The 16,437-nt window shown below is 45.7% G+C and overlaps 1 protein-coding gene across 1 annotated transcript in view; it reads right to left on the bottom strand.

Moving 5' to 3' along the window:
- Positions 1 to 243: 243 nt before the first annotated feature.
- LOC146857105 (CCN family member 2-like) overlaps positions 244 to 16,437 on the bottom strand; it is a 41,673-nt gene continuing 25,479 nt past the window's right edge. Inside the window, exon 5 of the mRNA XM_085647622.1 lies at positions 244 to 3,358. Coding sequence (XP_085503748.1) covers positions 3,047 to 3,358 — 312 coding nt within the window. The 3' untranslated portion in view covers positions 244 to 3,046. The remainder of the gene's footprint in view (positions 3,359 to 16,437) is intronic.

The raw sequence follows: 16,437 nt of genomic DNA on the forward strand, positions 1-16,437 counted from the left end.
GAAGCAGCCGGCATGTTTGTTGAATTCTGTAGCTGCCATAATGCAATAAAAAATCAATGTGCGTAGATACATGGCCACAGACTATGACACTGTGCTGAGATTTTTCTTCGCGTAATTGGATGGCAAATGCAGGTGTGTTAAAAAATGTTTGCTCATCCATTGACTAAAACTGTAAGCTGCTGTTACTCCACAACATTAAAAGTTATACACATCACAAAAAAGGAACGTGCTAGATTTTATATAAAAATATAAAGAAATATTTATTATCAGCAAAAGTGGAGCAAATTTTGCAGTTTTTACCGTAAGAGAGAAAGAGATGGAAGAGTGAGATTATAATTGTCATAAGAATTGCAGAAAACAGTCATGGGGAGAAAAACATGGGGAAGAAAGAGAAAGAGTGAGTTAGAAGGAAAAGTGAGCGAAAGAGATAGGGAGGGAGAGAGAGGCCGTGAAAAAGATGGTGAGAAAAGACAGGAGAGACATAGGTAAGGGACAAAGACACAGTGGAAGCGCAACAGAATCAGCAGAAACTGCTAAACCTTGTCATTACTGCAATATGTGCTCCAACAGAGGCTGTACAGGGTTATAACTTATGTACAACTGTACAAAGGATATTTACATCTTTGTGTTCAACAGCTTCAATCCAGAGCAGGATGCCAAAAAAAAACAATATTGTACAAAAATTGAAACCACCAGAGCGGCGGACAGTGGTGCAAATGAGAAGGCTTGAATCACAGACATGTGAGCTGAGTAGGTCCATAGGAAGAGCACATGTCCATCAGACCAAAGCTGTTGTGCTAACTTGGAATTCATGAGGGAATTCCAACTTTTTGGTCAAATAAATGCATTTTGAGTCTTGTTAAAATAAATATTCTCACCAGATATGATTCATTAGAGTTCAGAGCAATACATGACAAATAAAGCTTCACACATAAAAATAATTCTGGGATTTGGTGTCCCTACAGTAGGTGGCAACTACCTATGGGAACTCAGATCCCTTAACGTCAAAAGGCCGTTCCCAAAATTTCAACACCTCAAATTAAACATTGCAAGACAATATAACAAGCCAGTCTCTGCTTGTTTCCCCAAACATTATTCTTTTGCAGTACCTAGTTTACGATGTATTCATTTGTTTGAATTTATGTTGAAAATCTTCATTTGGATGCCATTATTAAGGCATTCATTAGTAATATTGTAATGGAATTAAATTGTCTGTTAAACAAAATCCCAAGCCCATAAGGGTATGTTGGGTTGCCCAACAATTGTAAATGTAGTCTGAAGAGAGGCAGCAGTTATTGTATGACATAATGCCTATGGTCCCATGACAATCTGGCCATTTGCAGCGGCAACCGACACAGGTCAGCATGGTGGGGCAGGGCGCAGCCAGGGGGGGAGTCGACAGACGATGGAATTCGGTATTATTTCTTTATTTAATTATACCTATTCCATCGTCTGTCAACGACCCCCCCACCCGGTCCCGCCCACAATCCGCCCCACTGCGCTTACCTGTGCCAGCAACCACTGACAATTTGAGAGAGTAAACTCTCTTCTGTACTCTGGACTAGCGAGCCATGGTATATTCCTTGGCAGCAGAATGAGGCTCTGCTAGACAACTGGTCAGGTTGCCAAACTGTGTGGGTAATCAGACATCTCCATCAAGGGATTGCAAGCAATGGCTCTAGACATTGGGGCGTTACGTTCCTATTGGATTGGGGGCAGCAACTGTTGTCTCTGACTCTTCTCAGGACCATCTGCCAGGAGACCTGAATCACATCTGCCTCCAAATATTGAGAATCCAAATTGGACCTGGGTTTATGCTTTACTAACCCACCCAAGTGCTGTAACTTTTTCCTAAACTCCGATAAAAACTTAGGGGGTCATTATGATGGCGAAGGTCCGCCACCACCAGCCGTAAAGTGGCGGTCCCTCCGCCATTGGACGGCTATTTTCTCCCGACCTTATTACGATGGCGGGGGGAATCGATGCGGAAGCGTGGCAGTCGCAAAGACTGCCCGTCACTTTTCCGCTAGGCGGTCCTTTTCCATCCGCCTTGCGGAAAAAAAACATAGGCCAACATTGCGGCGGAGCCTTGCAGGCACCGCCGTAGGGATTACGATATCACTTTTCGCCGGTCTTTTTGTGGTGGGCAACCCGACATGAAAAGAAAGGCTGAAACGGGTTCAGGGGCTCATAGCGTGCCCCCCTTCATCCCTGGGCCTTAGACAAGTGCACTGGGGGGCACCTATGGTGCCCCCCTACTTATCCGTTCACCATGTGGCAGGCACCGCATGGTGCCTGCCACGTAGTACAGGGATACGCAAGTGCCTTGTATTTGCATTGTGGCGGGGGTTGCTGAATGCATCCCCTCCACAATGCAAAGTATGGGCGATGCGACCGGCACGGTCGCATCGTAATCGGGATCCAGGACCCCCACCTTACAGGCAGGCGGTCCCACTGCCCGCTACGATGGCGGGCGGACATCGTAATGAGACCCTTAGACTTCAGGTGTCTTTACGAAATGGAGGAAGGTAGAATGTGATAGGGTATGAGAGGAATCGGGGAAATGGGACTGAGCAAAAGGGGAGATGGGACTAGGACCGATTTATGTGGTCAATAGATGGTTACTTTTGGAAGGTGGACCGGGAGGAGAAAGAAGATGCAGCTTAGATGCCGCACAGTAAAGATGAAATAAACAATGGGGCGAATAGGAGGTTACACGAGAATGTTATGCCAAGTGTATAGAAAAAGTGGGGCTCAAGTGAAAGGGAAGAGATAAATGTAGGATGAGTCAGACTGAAGAGGGGACAAGGGATGAGTGAAAGGTGTAAATTAAACAGTGGGCAGGCTACTGGGAAAAGAGAGATGGGAGGAATCATGTAATTAAGTAGGTATGCAGGGCACTGAGGGACAATCGAGCTGTGGAGAGAGGGTCAAGCAGGAAAAGAAGAGTGGTTGAGTCAGAATATCACACTGTGTGGCAGCCAGGATGGAGAGGCTGTCGGTATGAACAGAATAGGGAGGTTCAGTGGATGGGCAGGACATAGTACTATGACTTCTGTATTTTGATGAAGTCATTGCTCATTTTCCATTGATGAGTGGCCATGAAGATGTCATTCTCCGGAGGGCAGTCGTGATGGCAGGAGCACGTCTTGATCAGCATCATCTTCCTCTTAAAGACCTCACCCTCAGGACACTTGAACTCAACATCAATGGTGGAGGTGGTGTGAGGCGTGCAGCAGCGTCCGTCAGCACAGCTTCCACAGAACTTGGGTCGGTAGAGTCTCACACTGGTGCAGCCTGTGAACTCGAAGCGGAAGCCCTTGGTGGGACGTGGGGTGCGGATGCACTTTTTACCTTTCTGTTAAGGAATAGAAAAAAGAAAGAAAATGTAAATAATGTGGTCCCATTCACTCAAAGGCAAATGCTTGTTCTGTTGCAACTATCCTGTTCAATGCAGCTTGAGAAACAGCAGATAATGTTAAAATGAATGCAATTATCAATTCCATCTTAGAGACAACTTAGAGAATCTCAAGGAGACTAGGGCCCCACTGGTAAATCTACAAGGAAGTATGTCACCCTTTGAAAATGTACACATAAGTGGAAAATCTACAATGCAGGCTGAATCCCCTAGGGGAAATGCATAAGGAAGTCCATGACCTTACATGATATATTCAATTAAATCAATGACTATACTGGGAAACGTTTAAGGAAGTCTATGATGCAACTTGGAAATCTACAAGGAAGGCTGTGACATCACTCAGAGATTTTGAATTGTCTTCTACTCCAATGACAAATAAACAGAGGAGGCCATGGCCTCACTTAGAAATATGCAAAGAAAATCTAAGACTTCAGTGGGAAATCTACAAAGAGGGTTTATGACCCACTTGGAAATGTAAAAGGAAGTCTGTTAACTCACACAACATTCCACAAGGAATTCGACAACTCCACAGGGACATCTACAAGAAAGTATGGACCCCCATTCACCAATCTACAAGGAAGTTGGAGGTCCCATTCTGAAATCTATAAAGAAGTCTGGGAAGCTCTTGAGAGCATTTATAAAGAAGACTAGGGCACCACTGATGAACTCCCTTCAGACGACTTAAAGATATCGGACAAAGCTAAATAAAAATAATATAATATTAATTTACATAATCCACGTTTTAGAGTTGATTTAAGGTGATGTGTATAGACCCTTCTAGCGAAAGAACATGTTCATTTAGTTTTGTTACTCTGCACGGTTCTGAATGTAGCAAGCTTTCTAATATAAGTCTTGTGGCGATCATAAATGGAAAGGCTAAAACATTTGCTGATACAAGGAAGTTAAAGATGTTGCAATAATAGAATCCATTTCCTACAGGGTTTACTAATGTGAGTAGGACAATATCGTAAAAAGACAGCTTTGAGAACCTTAATAGTGATCACATTTACTTGGTTTCTAAAATGTCAGATATCAAGATCTCACGTGGGTGTTTTGAACCATGTGAAACTGTTTCCAAATCCAATTGCTCATTGACTTTATGCTTGTCTTTGACCCTGTATAGCGCTCCGCTGCCTTTTCACTAGGTTTGCACTATAGAAATACCATATTCATACATACATACATATATGTATACAGAGAAGCTCTATTGTGACCGAGAATTGGTTTTAATATCAACAGCCAAATAAGAAAGTTAATGCTGAAATCCAACAATGGAAAAAGGTATTTATTTCTTAAATTGTACTTTTTCTGGTACCCATGTGAAATTTGATAGTGGCCTGTTTTTAAAATATCGTGGTAAATGTTTAAGATTCTTATTTTTGAAATGTGGCCATTTATAACTCTTGTCTGCAATGGAGTTGGTGATTGAATTGAAATTCCAATCTGAGGCACCTGTTTTAATTACACTTAAAGAGTGTTTTATATAAACATATTTGTGTGCTTCCATGCTTGTGTTTTAAGAACTTTGTTTAACAAAAAGAAATAAAATAAAACACAACATGTACATAACACATGCTACATAGCTAGTGATCTCTTGTGGTCTTATCAAATTTTATGAGAATCATTTTAACAGACATGGGGCCAGATGTACGACCCTTACATTTTGCCACTCGCAAATTGCGTTGCTTTGTGACTCGCAAAATGCAATTTACAACAGTGTCTTCGACAAAGTACTTATTCACTGGGAGCTGCAAAACTCGCCCTTCAATGACATCTATGTGGAAGGAGTCCTTTTACGACTTTATGTTAATGACTTTTTCCTTGCAGGTATGGCGGCCTTTATAGTAGAGCAAACCCTATACCTGATTCCACATGCACTGAATGCACGCATTTTATTAAAGCATCCAATGTTCCATGAAAGAGACAAGGGATGCTTTAAAAATAGAGCTTTTTAAGGTATAAAGTGGTCTAATCTAGTTTTCACAAAGGACCCAATCCTTCCTTGATTAACATTAAAAATAAAGCTGTCGTTTAGTGAATGACATAGAGGAATAGTATGTGGCGGCTCCTGGACCACTGTCTTTTCCCCTGATGATAAAATGTACACATTCGCAAGGTGGCAGCTTCCTCTTTCCAAATGAAATGGGATTCTCTTCAGGGAGTTGGTACCATAGTGATGATTTGCAACCACTATTATGATTGCAAAGCATGGACACATCTCACTTTGGTTTGGTAGGAGGAGTGGCCGGTGGGAATTTTGCAAGTCGGGAAGTCAATTCTGACACGCTATGTGTTCTTCATATAATGGAAATTGCCCTTTTATGGTTTCACAGACTGTGATTTAGCCAACTGCAGGCTTTGAAACTGCAAATGGGCTTAGTACATAGGCCCACCTTTACCGTAGACATGTCCCACTTTACTCCCATTCCACATCTGAAGACATTACTTATTCAGCAAATCATGATCCACTACGTACAGCAGATGGGTAACTAAGGGGCGGATCAATACCTTGAGGCCATTAAGTTCACGCAAAACATTACACACTCATTCACAAATGGGTTCGATGCAGCTCTTCTTTTTATTGTGAGCCCTAAATAATACACCCAGAGCCTGCCATCCTCCAGCTTTGAATAATGTATTATCATGTGCATCAGCAATTTCTTTATTATAAGTGCAGTAGCAGCCAAAATGTTCATGGGCGGTGTGGCTGGACAGAGGCGTGCGCACAAACACATACTCACATTCACCCACCTACATGTACACTCACTCACACCCACCCATCCATTCACAAACATGCACACATACACCCACTGTTCACAATCAAATACACAAGCATATACCCATTCACAGCACGCAAAAATACACATACATTTCATACATACACACATGCACTCAACACTAGAAAAACGTACTAAGCCACAGCGGTGACATCAGGTTGCAGGAGGGAAGCCTCAGTGGTTCCTGGAGGCTTTGGGGAAGGGACTGTTGAAAGCTCCAGCTGCCTCCCCTCATTGGCTTACCTTATAATGAGTCAGCCAATGAGAGCAGGAGCTTCCCTCACTCATCAGAGTGTGATGAGACTTGCTGACCCCACCCCACTCTGTGACGAGGTGTCACTGATGGGCAGTCGGCCCTGGACACTTCAGGGCTTAAATTTGAAGCGCCCAGATCAACGTCTATGGGTGGAGGGTGCCTCGTGATGAGGAGGAGAACCTCACAAGGCTTTCCTGGATTGAAAAGATCATACCTTCAGGGAAATCTTCAACCCGGCAAAGTTTGGCTCAGGCAGCCAGGAGCCTGCGTATTTAGTGCATTATAGCACCTGCCTGTCCCACCTGAACATGAAGAGTATCTGTCAGGCTTACCTTTGCTCAGCCTGACAGACACTCTTCATGTAACTGTGGAGGTGGCAGGGAACTCCTGGCCTTAACAACAGACTGTACCTGTGTAAGTGGCTGAAAGCTTGCTAACTGTCCAACTATTTTAGTTAGCCCTTCTATTGCCCAAAAGAAATATTGGACAGGGTAAATATCAATAAAAGCTGTGTATTAGCAACTTGGATTTCTCGAACAATCCACAATTTCCTTATGCTAATGTCAGCAGTGGAGCATGCAGACCCATAGATATTCAATATCAATGAGAGGAGGGACTAGGAGCAGTTAGAAAAAGGTCCTGAACCAATGCTCCTAAAAGTCATACATTGTTCCAACGGATGGTTGCAGTTCCTAGAATATAAGAGGGGAGTTACAGCCAGCAGGTGAGCTGTAGATAGTAGGGAATGTCTCCAAGGGTAGGGTGAGTGTGCAGAGTGAGGAGAGAGTACTCCTTGTGGTGGTACTGAGTGCCCTCACACACCCTCGCGGATGTATAGCATCATCATTGGGCACGGTGGCTCCTCGTGGGGGTGGCGCTGCAGTCCCTCACGGGCCCTTGGTTAGGGGCTCTCTGGTGGAGTTCTTTTAAGGAGTTGCCGCATTTGTGAGTGAGGGTGTGTGGGTAAGTGTGTGCTAGTGAGTGCAGGTTTAAAAATGAAACAGGGACCTTAAATATTTTAATCAAGAGGTCCCTGGTCCAAGCTAAAAAATTCTCGGGGATGGAGATGCACGGTAGTGCTGCTTTGAGAGGGGAAACAAGACCAAATAAAAGTCCCACTTCTCTCAACCCGTGTGGTGTATTAACAAAAGTGATTTAAAGGAAGGTCAACATGTTTCGCGCAGTAGGACCGTCCCTAATGGATCCGGGAGCGCTTCGTCAGGACCAAAAAGTAAATGCTGGAAGAGGGGTTCGGGAAAAGACAGCCCGTAATCCCATTCGTTACCTAGGTCTGGTATGCTTGACAGTTACTGTCCAGAATCCGTTCTTATACGTAAATCCTGTTCACAGCCTAAAGGGAGACATAAAAAAGGGGGAGAGAAAAAGGAAGGTTGGGGGGAGAGGAGGAAGTAGTAACATATCAAAGGTGTATGATACAGATATCGTTTAAAGGGAAACACTAGTGCACAGTGTGTGCTCAGGTGCCTAGTGCATGAAAAAGGACAACAACCAAGTTAGTGTCATTGTGATCATGCGGGGTTATATAACCAAAATGCTAGGATTCTGCCCAGCGCGACTGAGAAACATAAACGTGGTCGTGAACTCACTGGAAACCAATATATCCTTGGTGCAGGTGAGAGCGGTATGGAGGACATAAGATTAAAAGTTATCGTCGATAGTGCCCGCTATGAGAGGTGGCATGGTTCTGAATCCCTGTGCGGTGCCATGGCAACGTGAGGTCCGGTGGTATACAGTCATAATCGTGCAACCAGGGGGTCGAGAAAAGGCCTAGTATGACTACCGTACCTCGTCTAAATGTAGTGGGGTGAGTAACTAGGCAATGCCTTGGCGGTGCGAGGACTGATAGTCTGTCGTGGCTTAGGAGTAACTGCGGGTAGGGGAGCTGCCACGGTGTACTAATCGTGCTTAGTTCAAGTGTGGTGAAGCAGGCAGAAAGGGTTGGTCTGGCAATAAATACACAACTAAAAACAAATAACGAGATCGCATGCCTACCCTCTCCTCATAGATGATGGGCTCCGTCAGCAAGTGCCGCGGAGTAAGGCTGGAAAAAATAAAGTGAGATAGAGGGCTGCGATAAACGATACCTGTTACGAGGTCGAAGCTCATGGGTCCCGAGCCGATGGAGAAGGTACTTACGTAATAAGTCGCCTTGCGTCGCGGGGAAACCTACCCGTGCGGTTGCACTGCCGGTCACATTGATAATGAAACACCGGACTGGTTATGTAGTGCTGCCGGGAACGAAGCGGGCCCCGAGAAATGACGTCATGTCAATGCGCCCGAAGGCACGGGACATGAGGCAGCTGGCTGGGCTAGTGGCTGTCGCGGCCATCTTGGAGTGGTGTGTGGGCCATGTAGCACTATCGGGAAGGGGGGCGGAACGAAAAATAACAAGAGGTCCACAGGGGGTATGGTGAGTGGTTAGACTTCATACCCTCTGAAACCTGAAAATCGAGTGGGGTATATTTTTTTGAAATAAAACCAACGATAATGGTCATAGTTAATATATACTCTCTTTTAATAAAATACGGTGTGATTAAAAAGAGAGCCAACGATGTGAGTGTGACTGGGTCCGAGGTGGGCGTGGTTGAACTTGTTGTCCGGACACCGTCCCGAACTCTAATATATTGGAATACCCTAGCAGGAGATCTGTCCAATGTTTCGTCAGGCTAGGGTCACCAGTTACGTGATGTTACAGTGGCAATGTGGTAGGTGCAGAACCTGTGATTGCACATGTTTGATCAATGCTGAAATCACTGCATTTAAATCAAGGGAGACGAAGAGATGGTGATGCTGATTACCAAAGGTGGGTAAGATGGTTTTGTGGTAATACGGACTACTTGCCAAAGGCGGGCGTTAGTATAGAATTAAACACCTAGCTTATTATACAGAGACTGCAAAAGAACTGATAGTTAATAAAACTATTGTCTGAGGGTGCCTCGAAAACTAGACCTCCCCTGACGGTTCATATAGCTCGTGACTCAGGTCTAGAGGTGGTTCTGGTGACTAGTGTCCCTGATACACAAGTGGTCATATAAGCAGTTAACTGGTTGCGCTTGGTGAATGTAACTAGGGTGCTTGGTTCAAAGGTGTTTGCTCTCGATGAGGAATGCTACTATCAAGCGATCTCATGATATGCAGTTATCGGGATAGTTCAACCCAGGGGATATCTTCATTGAGTCCCCCTTTATTGCTTCTCAATTTGAACACCCATCGTTGTTCCTGCCTGAACAGTGTGGATGGTGACCAATGTGGATTAGATTCGATGATAGTCCATCGTAAGCTTTCGGGGGAGTGATTCATTTCCAAGAAATGGCTTTGTAATCTTGTTGCTGTGCGTTTGCACCGGATCGTGCTTTTATGTTCCCCAATTCTAGTTTTGACTGGTCTCATAGTCATGCCAATATATCGTGACCCACAGGGGCAGGTGATCATGTAAACACAATTTTTTGTGTTACAGTTTGTGTGATGTAATTGCTTCCAGGGTCTTGAGAGTCCTAGATCAAGTTCCTTGGTAGTGCTTGTCAGTGGGCATACTGTGCACGAACCACATGGGTAAGGACCAATTACCGGGGGAAGGTTCCATAGTGTTGGTTGTGTTTTAATAATGTTCTTGGGGCGTGTGTGCACTAACATATCCCTTAGATTTTGTGTTCTCTTGAAGGCGAAGAGAGGTTTAGGTCCTGGTTGGAAGTCCCCCATCTCAAGGATCTTCCAGTGTTTCTTGATAATTCTCTGGACTTTATTCGAGTTCGGGGTGAAGGATGTCACACATGTTAATATGTCTGATGTGGTTTTTTCTTTGATTTCTAGTAGAGCTCCTCTGTGATTATTCCTGGCTCTTTTGCGTGCCTGCTTCACGATTCATTTTGGATACTCTCTCCTTATCAAGTTCTCTGTTAAGGTGTCTGCCTCTTTTTCGAATTCCATGATGGTATTGCAGTTACGGCGTAGGCAGAGGAATTGGCCAACCGGTAAGTTGTTTCTTAAAGACTTTGGATGGTGACTTTGGGATAGGAGAAGACTGTTCCTATCTGTGGGCTTCTTGTAGTTGGTAGTCATCAGGCACCCTTCTTTTAGGGATATCAGAAGGTCAAGGAATGGTATTGATTCAGATGACAATGTGCCCACAAATTGTAGGTATGGATTTAAGGTATTAATCCACATGAAGAATGTCCGGCATGTTTCTTCATCCCCTTTCCAGAAGATGATTATGTCATTGATGTACCTACACCATAATAAGATGTTCTTGGTATCGGGTTGGTCTCAGTTAGGATGTACTCTTCTTCAAAGTTAGCCATGTATAGGCAAGCCAGACTCGGCGCAAAGGTGCTCCCCATGCTCGTGCCCTGTATTTGATGATAAAGATTGCTCTCAAAGGCGAAATAGTTTTCTTTTAATGCTATCGTCGCACAATCACAAATGAAGGTGATTGGAGTAGCTGACGACCATGGATCGATGTTGCGCAGGGCCTTATCAAGGACCGCCAGCGTGGCATCTTGGGGAATGTTAGTATTTAATGATTCCACGTCTAGGGTGACCAACAGAGTAATAGAATCAGGTGTATCAAATCGTTCAATGAGGTTGAGCACCTCTGTGGTATCTCTCAGGTACGTTGGAGTTTTCATCACTAGGGGGCGAAAGAACACATCACAGAATTTACTCAGAGGTTCTAACAGGGAATCAATCCCGGACACAATGGGTCTGCCTGGTGGGGGGGTGATTCCCTTATGAATTTTTGGGAGGCAGTAGAAGTACGGTGTACGTGGCTTCTTGTTCAGAAGGAACAGGGCCTCTTCCTTGGTGATCCATCCCTCCGCCTCTGCTTCCGTTGTCAGGTGTTGTATCATGGTAGAGAGGCGTGCGGTAGGGTCTTCATCAATGGGTTCGTAATACCGCTCTCACCTGCACCAAGGATATATTGGTTTCCAGTGAGTTCACGACCACGTTTATGTTTCTCAGTCGCGCTGGGCAGAATCCTAGCATTCTGGTTATATAACCCCACATGATCACAATGACACTACCTTGTTGTTGTCCTTTCTCATGCACTAGGCTCCTGAGCACACACTGTGCACTAGTGTCTCCCTTTAAACGATATCTGTATCATACACCTTTGATATGTTACTACTTCCTCCTCTCCCCCCAACCTTCCTTTTTCTCTCCCCCTTTTTTATGTCTCCATGGCCGTCAGCTACTCCAATCACCTTCATTTGTGATTGTGCGACGATAGCATTAAAAGAAAGGAATATGCTACTTACCAGTATGCATCTGTTCTTGGCATGTAGAGCTGCAGATCTGTACACTTTTGCATAGATCGCCATCTGGTGTTGGGCCCGGATGTTTGCAGTTTGTTTTTCTTCTTGGACAGTCTTTGGAAGTCACGAGTTTGGTGACTCCTCCTTCGGTCCGTACTGCGCATGGGCTTCGGCTCCATCCTCAGATTGTTTTTCGCCAGCAGGGAAAAGATGGAGCGTAGTGATAATAGTAAGAAACCCATGTGTGTTGTATCTAAATAAGATAGACTGGAACGGATACAGGTAGCCGGGGAGGCGGGTGGGCGTGTACAGATCTGCAGCTCTACATGCCAAGAACAGATGCATACTGGTAAGTAGCATATTCCGTTCGCGGCATATGAGCTGCAGATTGTACACTTTTGCATAGATTATATAGCAGTACCCAGCCCTAGCGGCGACCACCGGTATCCGTTGCAGCGGTTTGAAATAGTGTCTTTAGTACAGCCTGGCCCACACTAGCTTGTTGCTTGGAATGCACATCTACACAGTAATGTTTTGTGAAGGTGTGCGAAGTTGACCATGTGGCTGTTTTGCAGATGTCATCTAAGGGTATGTTCCCTAGAAAAGCCATAGAAGCCCCTGACTTTCTTGTAGAGAGGGCTTTAGGTGGAACAGATAATGTTCTTTTTGCTTTGTGTTAGCAAATTTGTATGCACTTTACAATCCACCTAGCTATCCCTGATTTTGAGATGGGGTTGCCTTTATGTGGTGGTGAGAAGGAGACAAACAGTTGTTTAGTCTTCCTGAAAGGTTGCGTTCTTTGTATGTAGTACAGTAAAGCCCTTTTAACATCAAGTGTATGTAGAGCCCTTTCCGCAACAGATTGAGGTTGCGAGAAAAAAACCGGTAATTCCACCGATTGATTAAGATGGAAGGGGGAAATGACCTTGGGCAGAAATTTTGGATTTGTACGAAGTATCACCGTGCTGTGATGTATCTGTAAAAAGGGTTCTTGTATAGTGAACGCTTGTATTTCACTAACCCTTCTAAGGAAAGTGATAGCTACGAGGAAAGCTGTTTTCCAGGTGAGGATATGTAGCTCACATTTATGCATTGGTTCGAATGGTGGACACATTAGCCTTGTAAGAACTACGTTTAGATTCCATACAGGGGAAGGTGGTGCCCTGGGTGGAATTACTCGTTTAAGGCCTTCCATAAAGGCTTTAATAGTGGGCACCCTGAACAGTGATAAATGCTGTCTGTTTTGCAGGTAAGCAGCAATTGCTGCTAGGTGTAGACGTATGGATGAATATGCCAGGTTACACCTTTGAAGATGGAGCAGATAGCATATGATGTGCTGTATGGATGCATCTAGAGGGTTGATTGTATTGTTACGGCAATAAACAACAAATCTCTTCCACTTTGCGGCATAGCATGCTCGAGTGGTAGGACGTCTGGCTTCCTTGATAATATTCATGCAATCAGGGGGAAGGTTAAGGTATCCAAATTCTAAGATTTCAGGAGCCAGATCGCAAGGTTGAGCTGAGCTGGGTCCGGGTGCCTGATTTCTCCATGGTTCTGGGTTAGGAGGCATGGGGAGAGGTGCAGTTTTTGATGTGGTACCACCGATAGCTGTAATAGTGTGGTGTACCACGACTGCCTGGCCCATGTTGGAGCTACCAGAATGAGTGTGAGGGAGTGCTGTTGTAGCTTCCTTACCACTAATGGAATTAGCGGGAGAGGTGGAAAGGCGTATGCAAATTTGCCTGACCAGTTCATCCATATCGCATTGCCTTTGGACAATGGGTGTGGGTATCTGGCGGCGAAGCTTGGGCATTTTTTGTTTTCGTGGGTGGCGAAGAGGTCTATCTGAGGATGCCCCCACTTGTGAAAGAATGGGCGAAGAACTTGTGGATGCAGTTCCCATTCGTGCATTTGCTGCGTTTGTCTGCTGAGCAGATCTGCCATGGTGTTTTGTATGCCTGGGACGTGTTGTGCCAGGAGAAATATTTTTTGTGGAATTGCCCATCTCCATATGCTCTGTGCTAAGCGGGAGAGCTGGGGAGAGTGTGTCCCCCCCTGTTTTTGAATATAATACATTGCAGTCATATTGTCTGTGCGAATGAGGACTGCTTTGGCTGAAATTTGTTTCTGAAAGGATTTCAGGGCTAGAAAGATCGCCAATAGCTCCAGATGGTTGATGTGGAGTGACTTTTGCTGTGGCGTCCATAGACCTTGCACTGTGAGGTGTAGAAGGTGCGCTCCCCAGCCGGAGAGCGATGCGTCCGTTGTTAGAATCACCTGAGGAACCGGGTCCAGGAACGGCCGCCCTTTGGAAAGGTTTGTGGTGTTCCACCACTGCAGAGAGTGATGGGTGCGGCCGTCCACCAACACCAGATCCGTCAGCTGTCCCTGGGCCTGGTTCCACTGCCGTGCTAGGCACTCTTGGAGTGGACGCATATGGAGTCTTGCATGGGGCACTATGAAGATGCAAGATGCCATCATCCCTATGAGCTTCATAAACACTCGTGCTGGGAGAGAGTGCTGAAGAATGAATGTTTGGCGCAAGGCTTGTATGCTTGCGATTCTGGCCGAATTGGGATAGGCTATAGCCTTGGAGGTGTCTATAGTGGCCTCGAGATATTGCTTTGTGTGAGATGGTGTGAGGTGGGACTTTTGATGGTTCACCGTAAAGCCTAGCTGGTGGAGCAGTTGGATGGTGCTGTTTGTATGTTGCACACACTGGTTGTAGGACTCTGCTTTTATCAGCCAGTCGTCTAAGTAGGGGAAGACGTGAATGTGTTGTCGTCTGAGGTGTGCTGCTACTACCGCTAGGCATTTGGTAAACACTCGTGGTGCGGTTGTGACCCCGAAGGGGAGAACCTTGAATTGGTAATGCTGACCGTCCACCACAAACCTGAGGTACTTCCTGTGAGAAGGGTGTATTGGAATATGAAAGTATGCGTCTTTCAAGTCCAATGTAGTGAGAAAGTCTCCCTGACAGAGGAGTGGGAGAACTTGTTGTAGGGTGACCATGTGGAAATGGTCCGAATGTATGTATGCATTTAGCGGCCGGAGGTCGAGAATGGGCCGCAGGGTGCCGTCTCTCTTTGGTATTAGAAAATACAGAGAGTAGACCCCCAAATTTTGCTGATTGAGGGGGACCTGCTCTATAGCATGTTTTTGGAAGAGGGAGATCACCTCCTGTTTGAGCAGCGTGGTGTGTTCTGGTGACATTGTACGGTGCCTGGGTGGAATATTGGGTGGGGTAGATGTTAGTTCGAGACAGTAGCCTGACTGAACAATTTGTGTCACCCATTTGTCTGATGTTATGGACTCCCAGGTGGGAAGAAAATGCTGTAGTCTGCCCCTGACTGGAGTGGAATGGTCTGGGGGGAGCGGGGGAAAGTCATTGGGCGGGTGGTGTGGCAGAACGGGTGTTGTTAGTTTTGCCCCTGCCTTTATTATTGTTTCCCCTATACCCGCCTCTCTGATAGCCCTTTGAGAAGGTATTCTGAGGAGGGGACTTGTAGGAAGTAGAGGCGCTATCGGCAGAGTAACCTCTGCCTGAGCCTCGAAAGGAGGAACGACGAAATGACCGTCTAGGGGTATGGGATTGTAATGCCCCCATAGACTTTGCTGTATCCGTGTCCTTTTTCATTTTCTCCAGTGCTTCGTCCACCTTTGGACCAAATAGGTGTTGTTGGTCAAGGGGTGATTTAATATAGATGCCTGGACTTCTGGCTTAAACCCTGAGATTCTGAGCCAGGCATGACGACGAAGCAAAACACTGGTATTTATAGCTCTAGAAGCTGTGTCTGCTGTGTCAAGGGCACATTTAATTGAGGTGTTGGTGATGAGCTTTCCCTCCTGTATTAGCTCATGAGCCCTGTGTTTATGTTTGTCTGGGAGGTGTTGCATGATAGCCTCCAGTTAATCGTAATGTGCTCTATCATAACGTGCCAGCAGTGCCTGTGTGTTGGCAATGCGCCACATATTTGCGGCTTGCGTGGCAGTGCGTTTACCAGACGCATCTAAGAGCTTTGACTCCTTATCTGGTGGCAGAGCCTCCCCTGAGGATTGAGAGTTAGACCGCTTCCTAGCTGTGGATACGACGAATGAGTCTAAGGGAGCAGGGCCTTTAATATATGCAGGATCTGTGGGGGCTGCTTTATATTTTTTCTCTATCCTGGGGTTTAATACCCTAGCTCTGACTGGGTCCTTGAACACCTCTGCAGCATGTTTAGTTACCCCTTTTAGCATGGGCAGGATTGCTGTGGCCTTATCTTGTATGTCAAAAGTGTCCAGTAGGAAATCGTCCTCAACTGGCTCGCTGTGTAATTCTACTCCATGGTAGTGTGCCGCCCTCTGTATTAAGTGGTGGAACCCGAGGGAGTCCTCTGGAGGAGATGGCCTGGATGGATAAATGTCATCTTGAGGCATATCTGGTACATCGGGGTTGTGGTAATCCTCCCATGGGTCTGGTGTCCCTGGAGGTGTGGGGTCTAGTGGGGCGTATGCCGGATCATAATCTGGATCTCCATAATTAGGGTCTGGAGATGGGGTTGGAGAGCGGTGAGACAAAGGTGGCGGAGATATGGGAGGTGGAGGAGGTGGAGAAGGTGGAGGAGGTGGGGGAGGTGGAGGGGAGGGTACTCTGAAGGGAGATGTGGCAGAGTCCTTCCGTTTTGGCGGTGGAGGAGGATCTGGCTTGGTTAAATGTCGTTTTTTAGA

This window comes from Triturus cristatus, chromosome 3_2 (genome assembly GCF_964204655.1).
Source record: "Triturus cristatus chromosome 3_2, aTriCri1.1, whole genome shotgun sequence".
NCBI classification, from domain to species: Eukaryota; Metazoa; Chordata; class Amphibia; order Caudata; family Salamandridae; genus Triturus; species Triturus cristatus.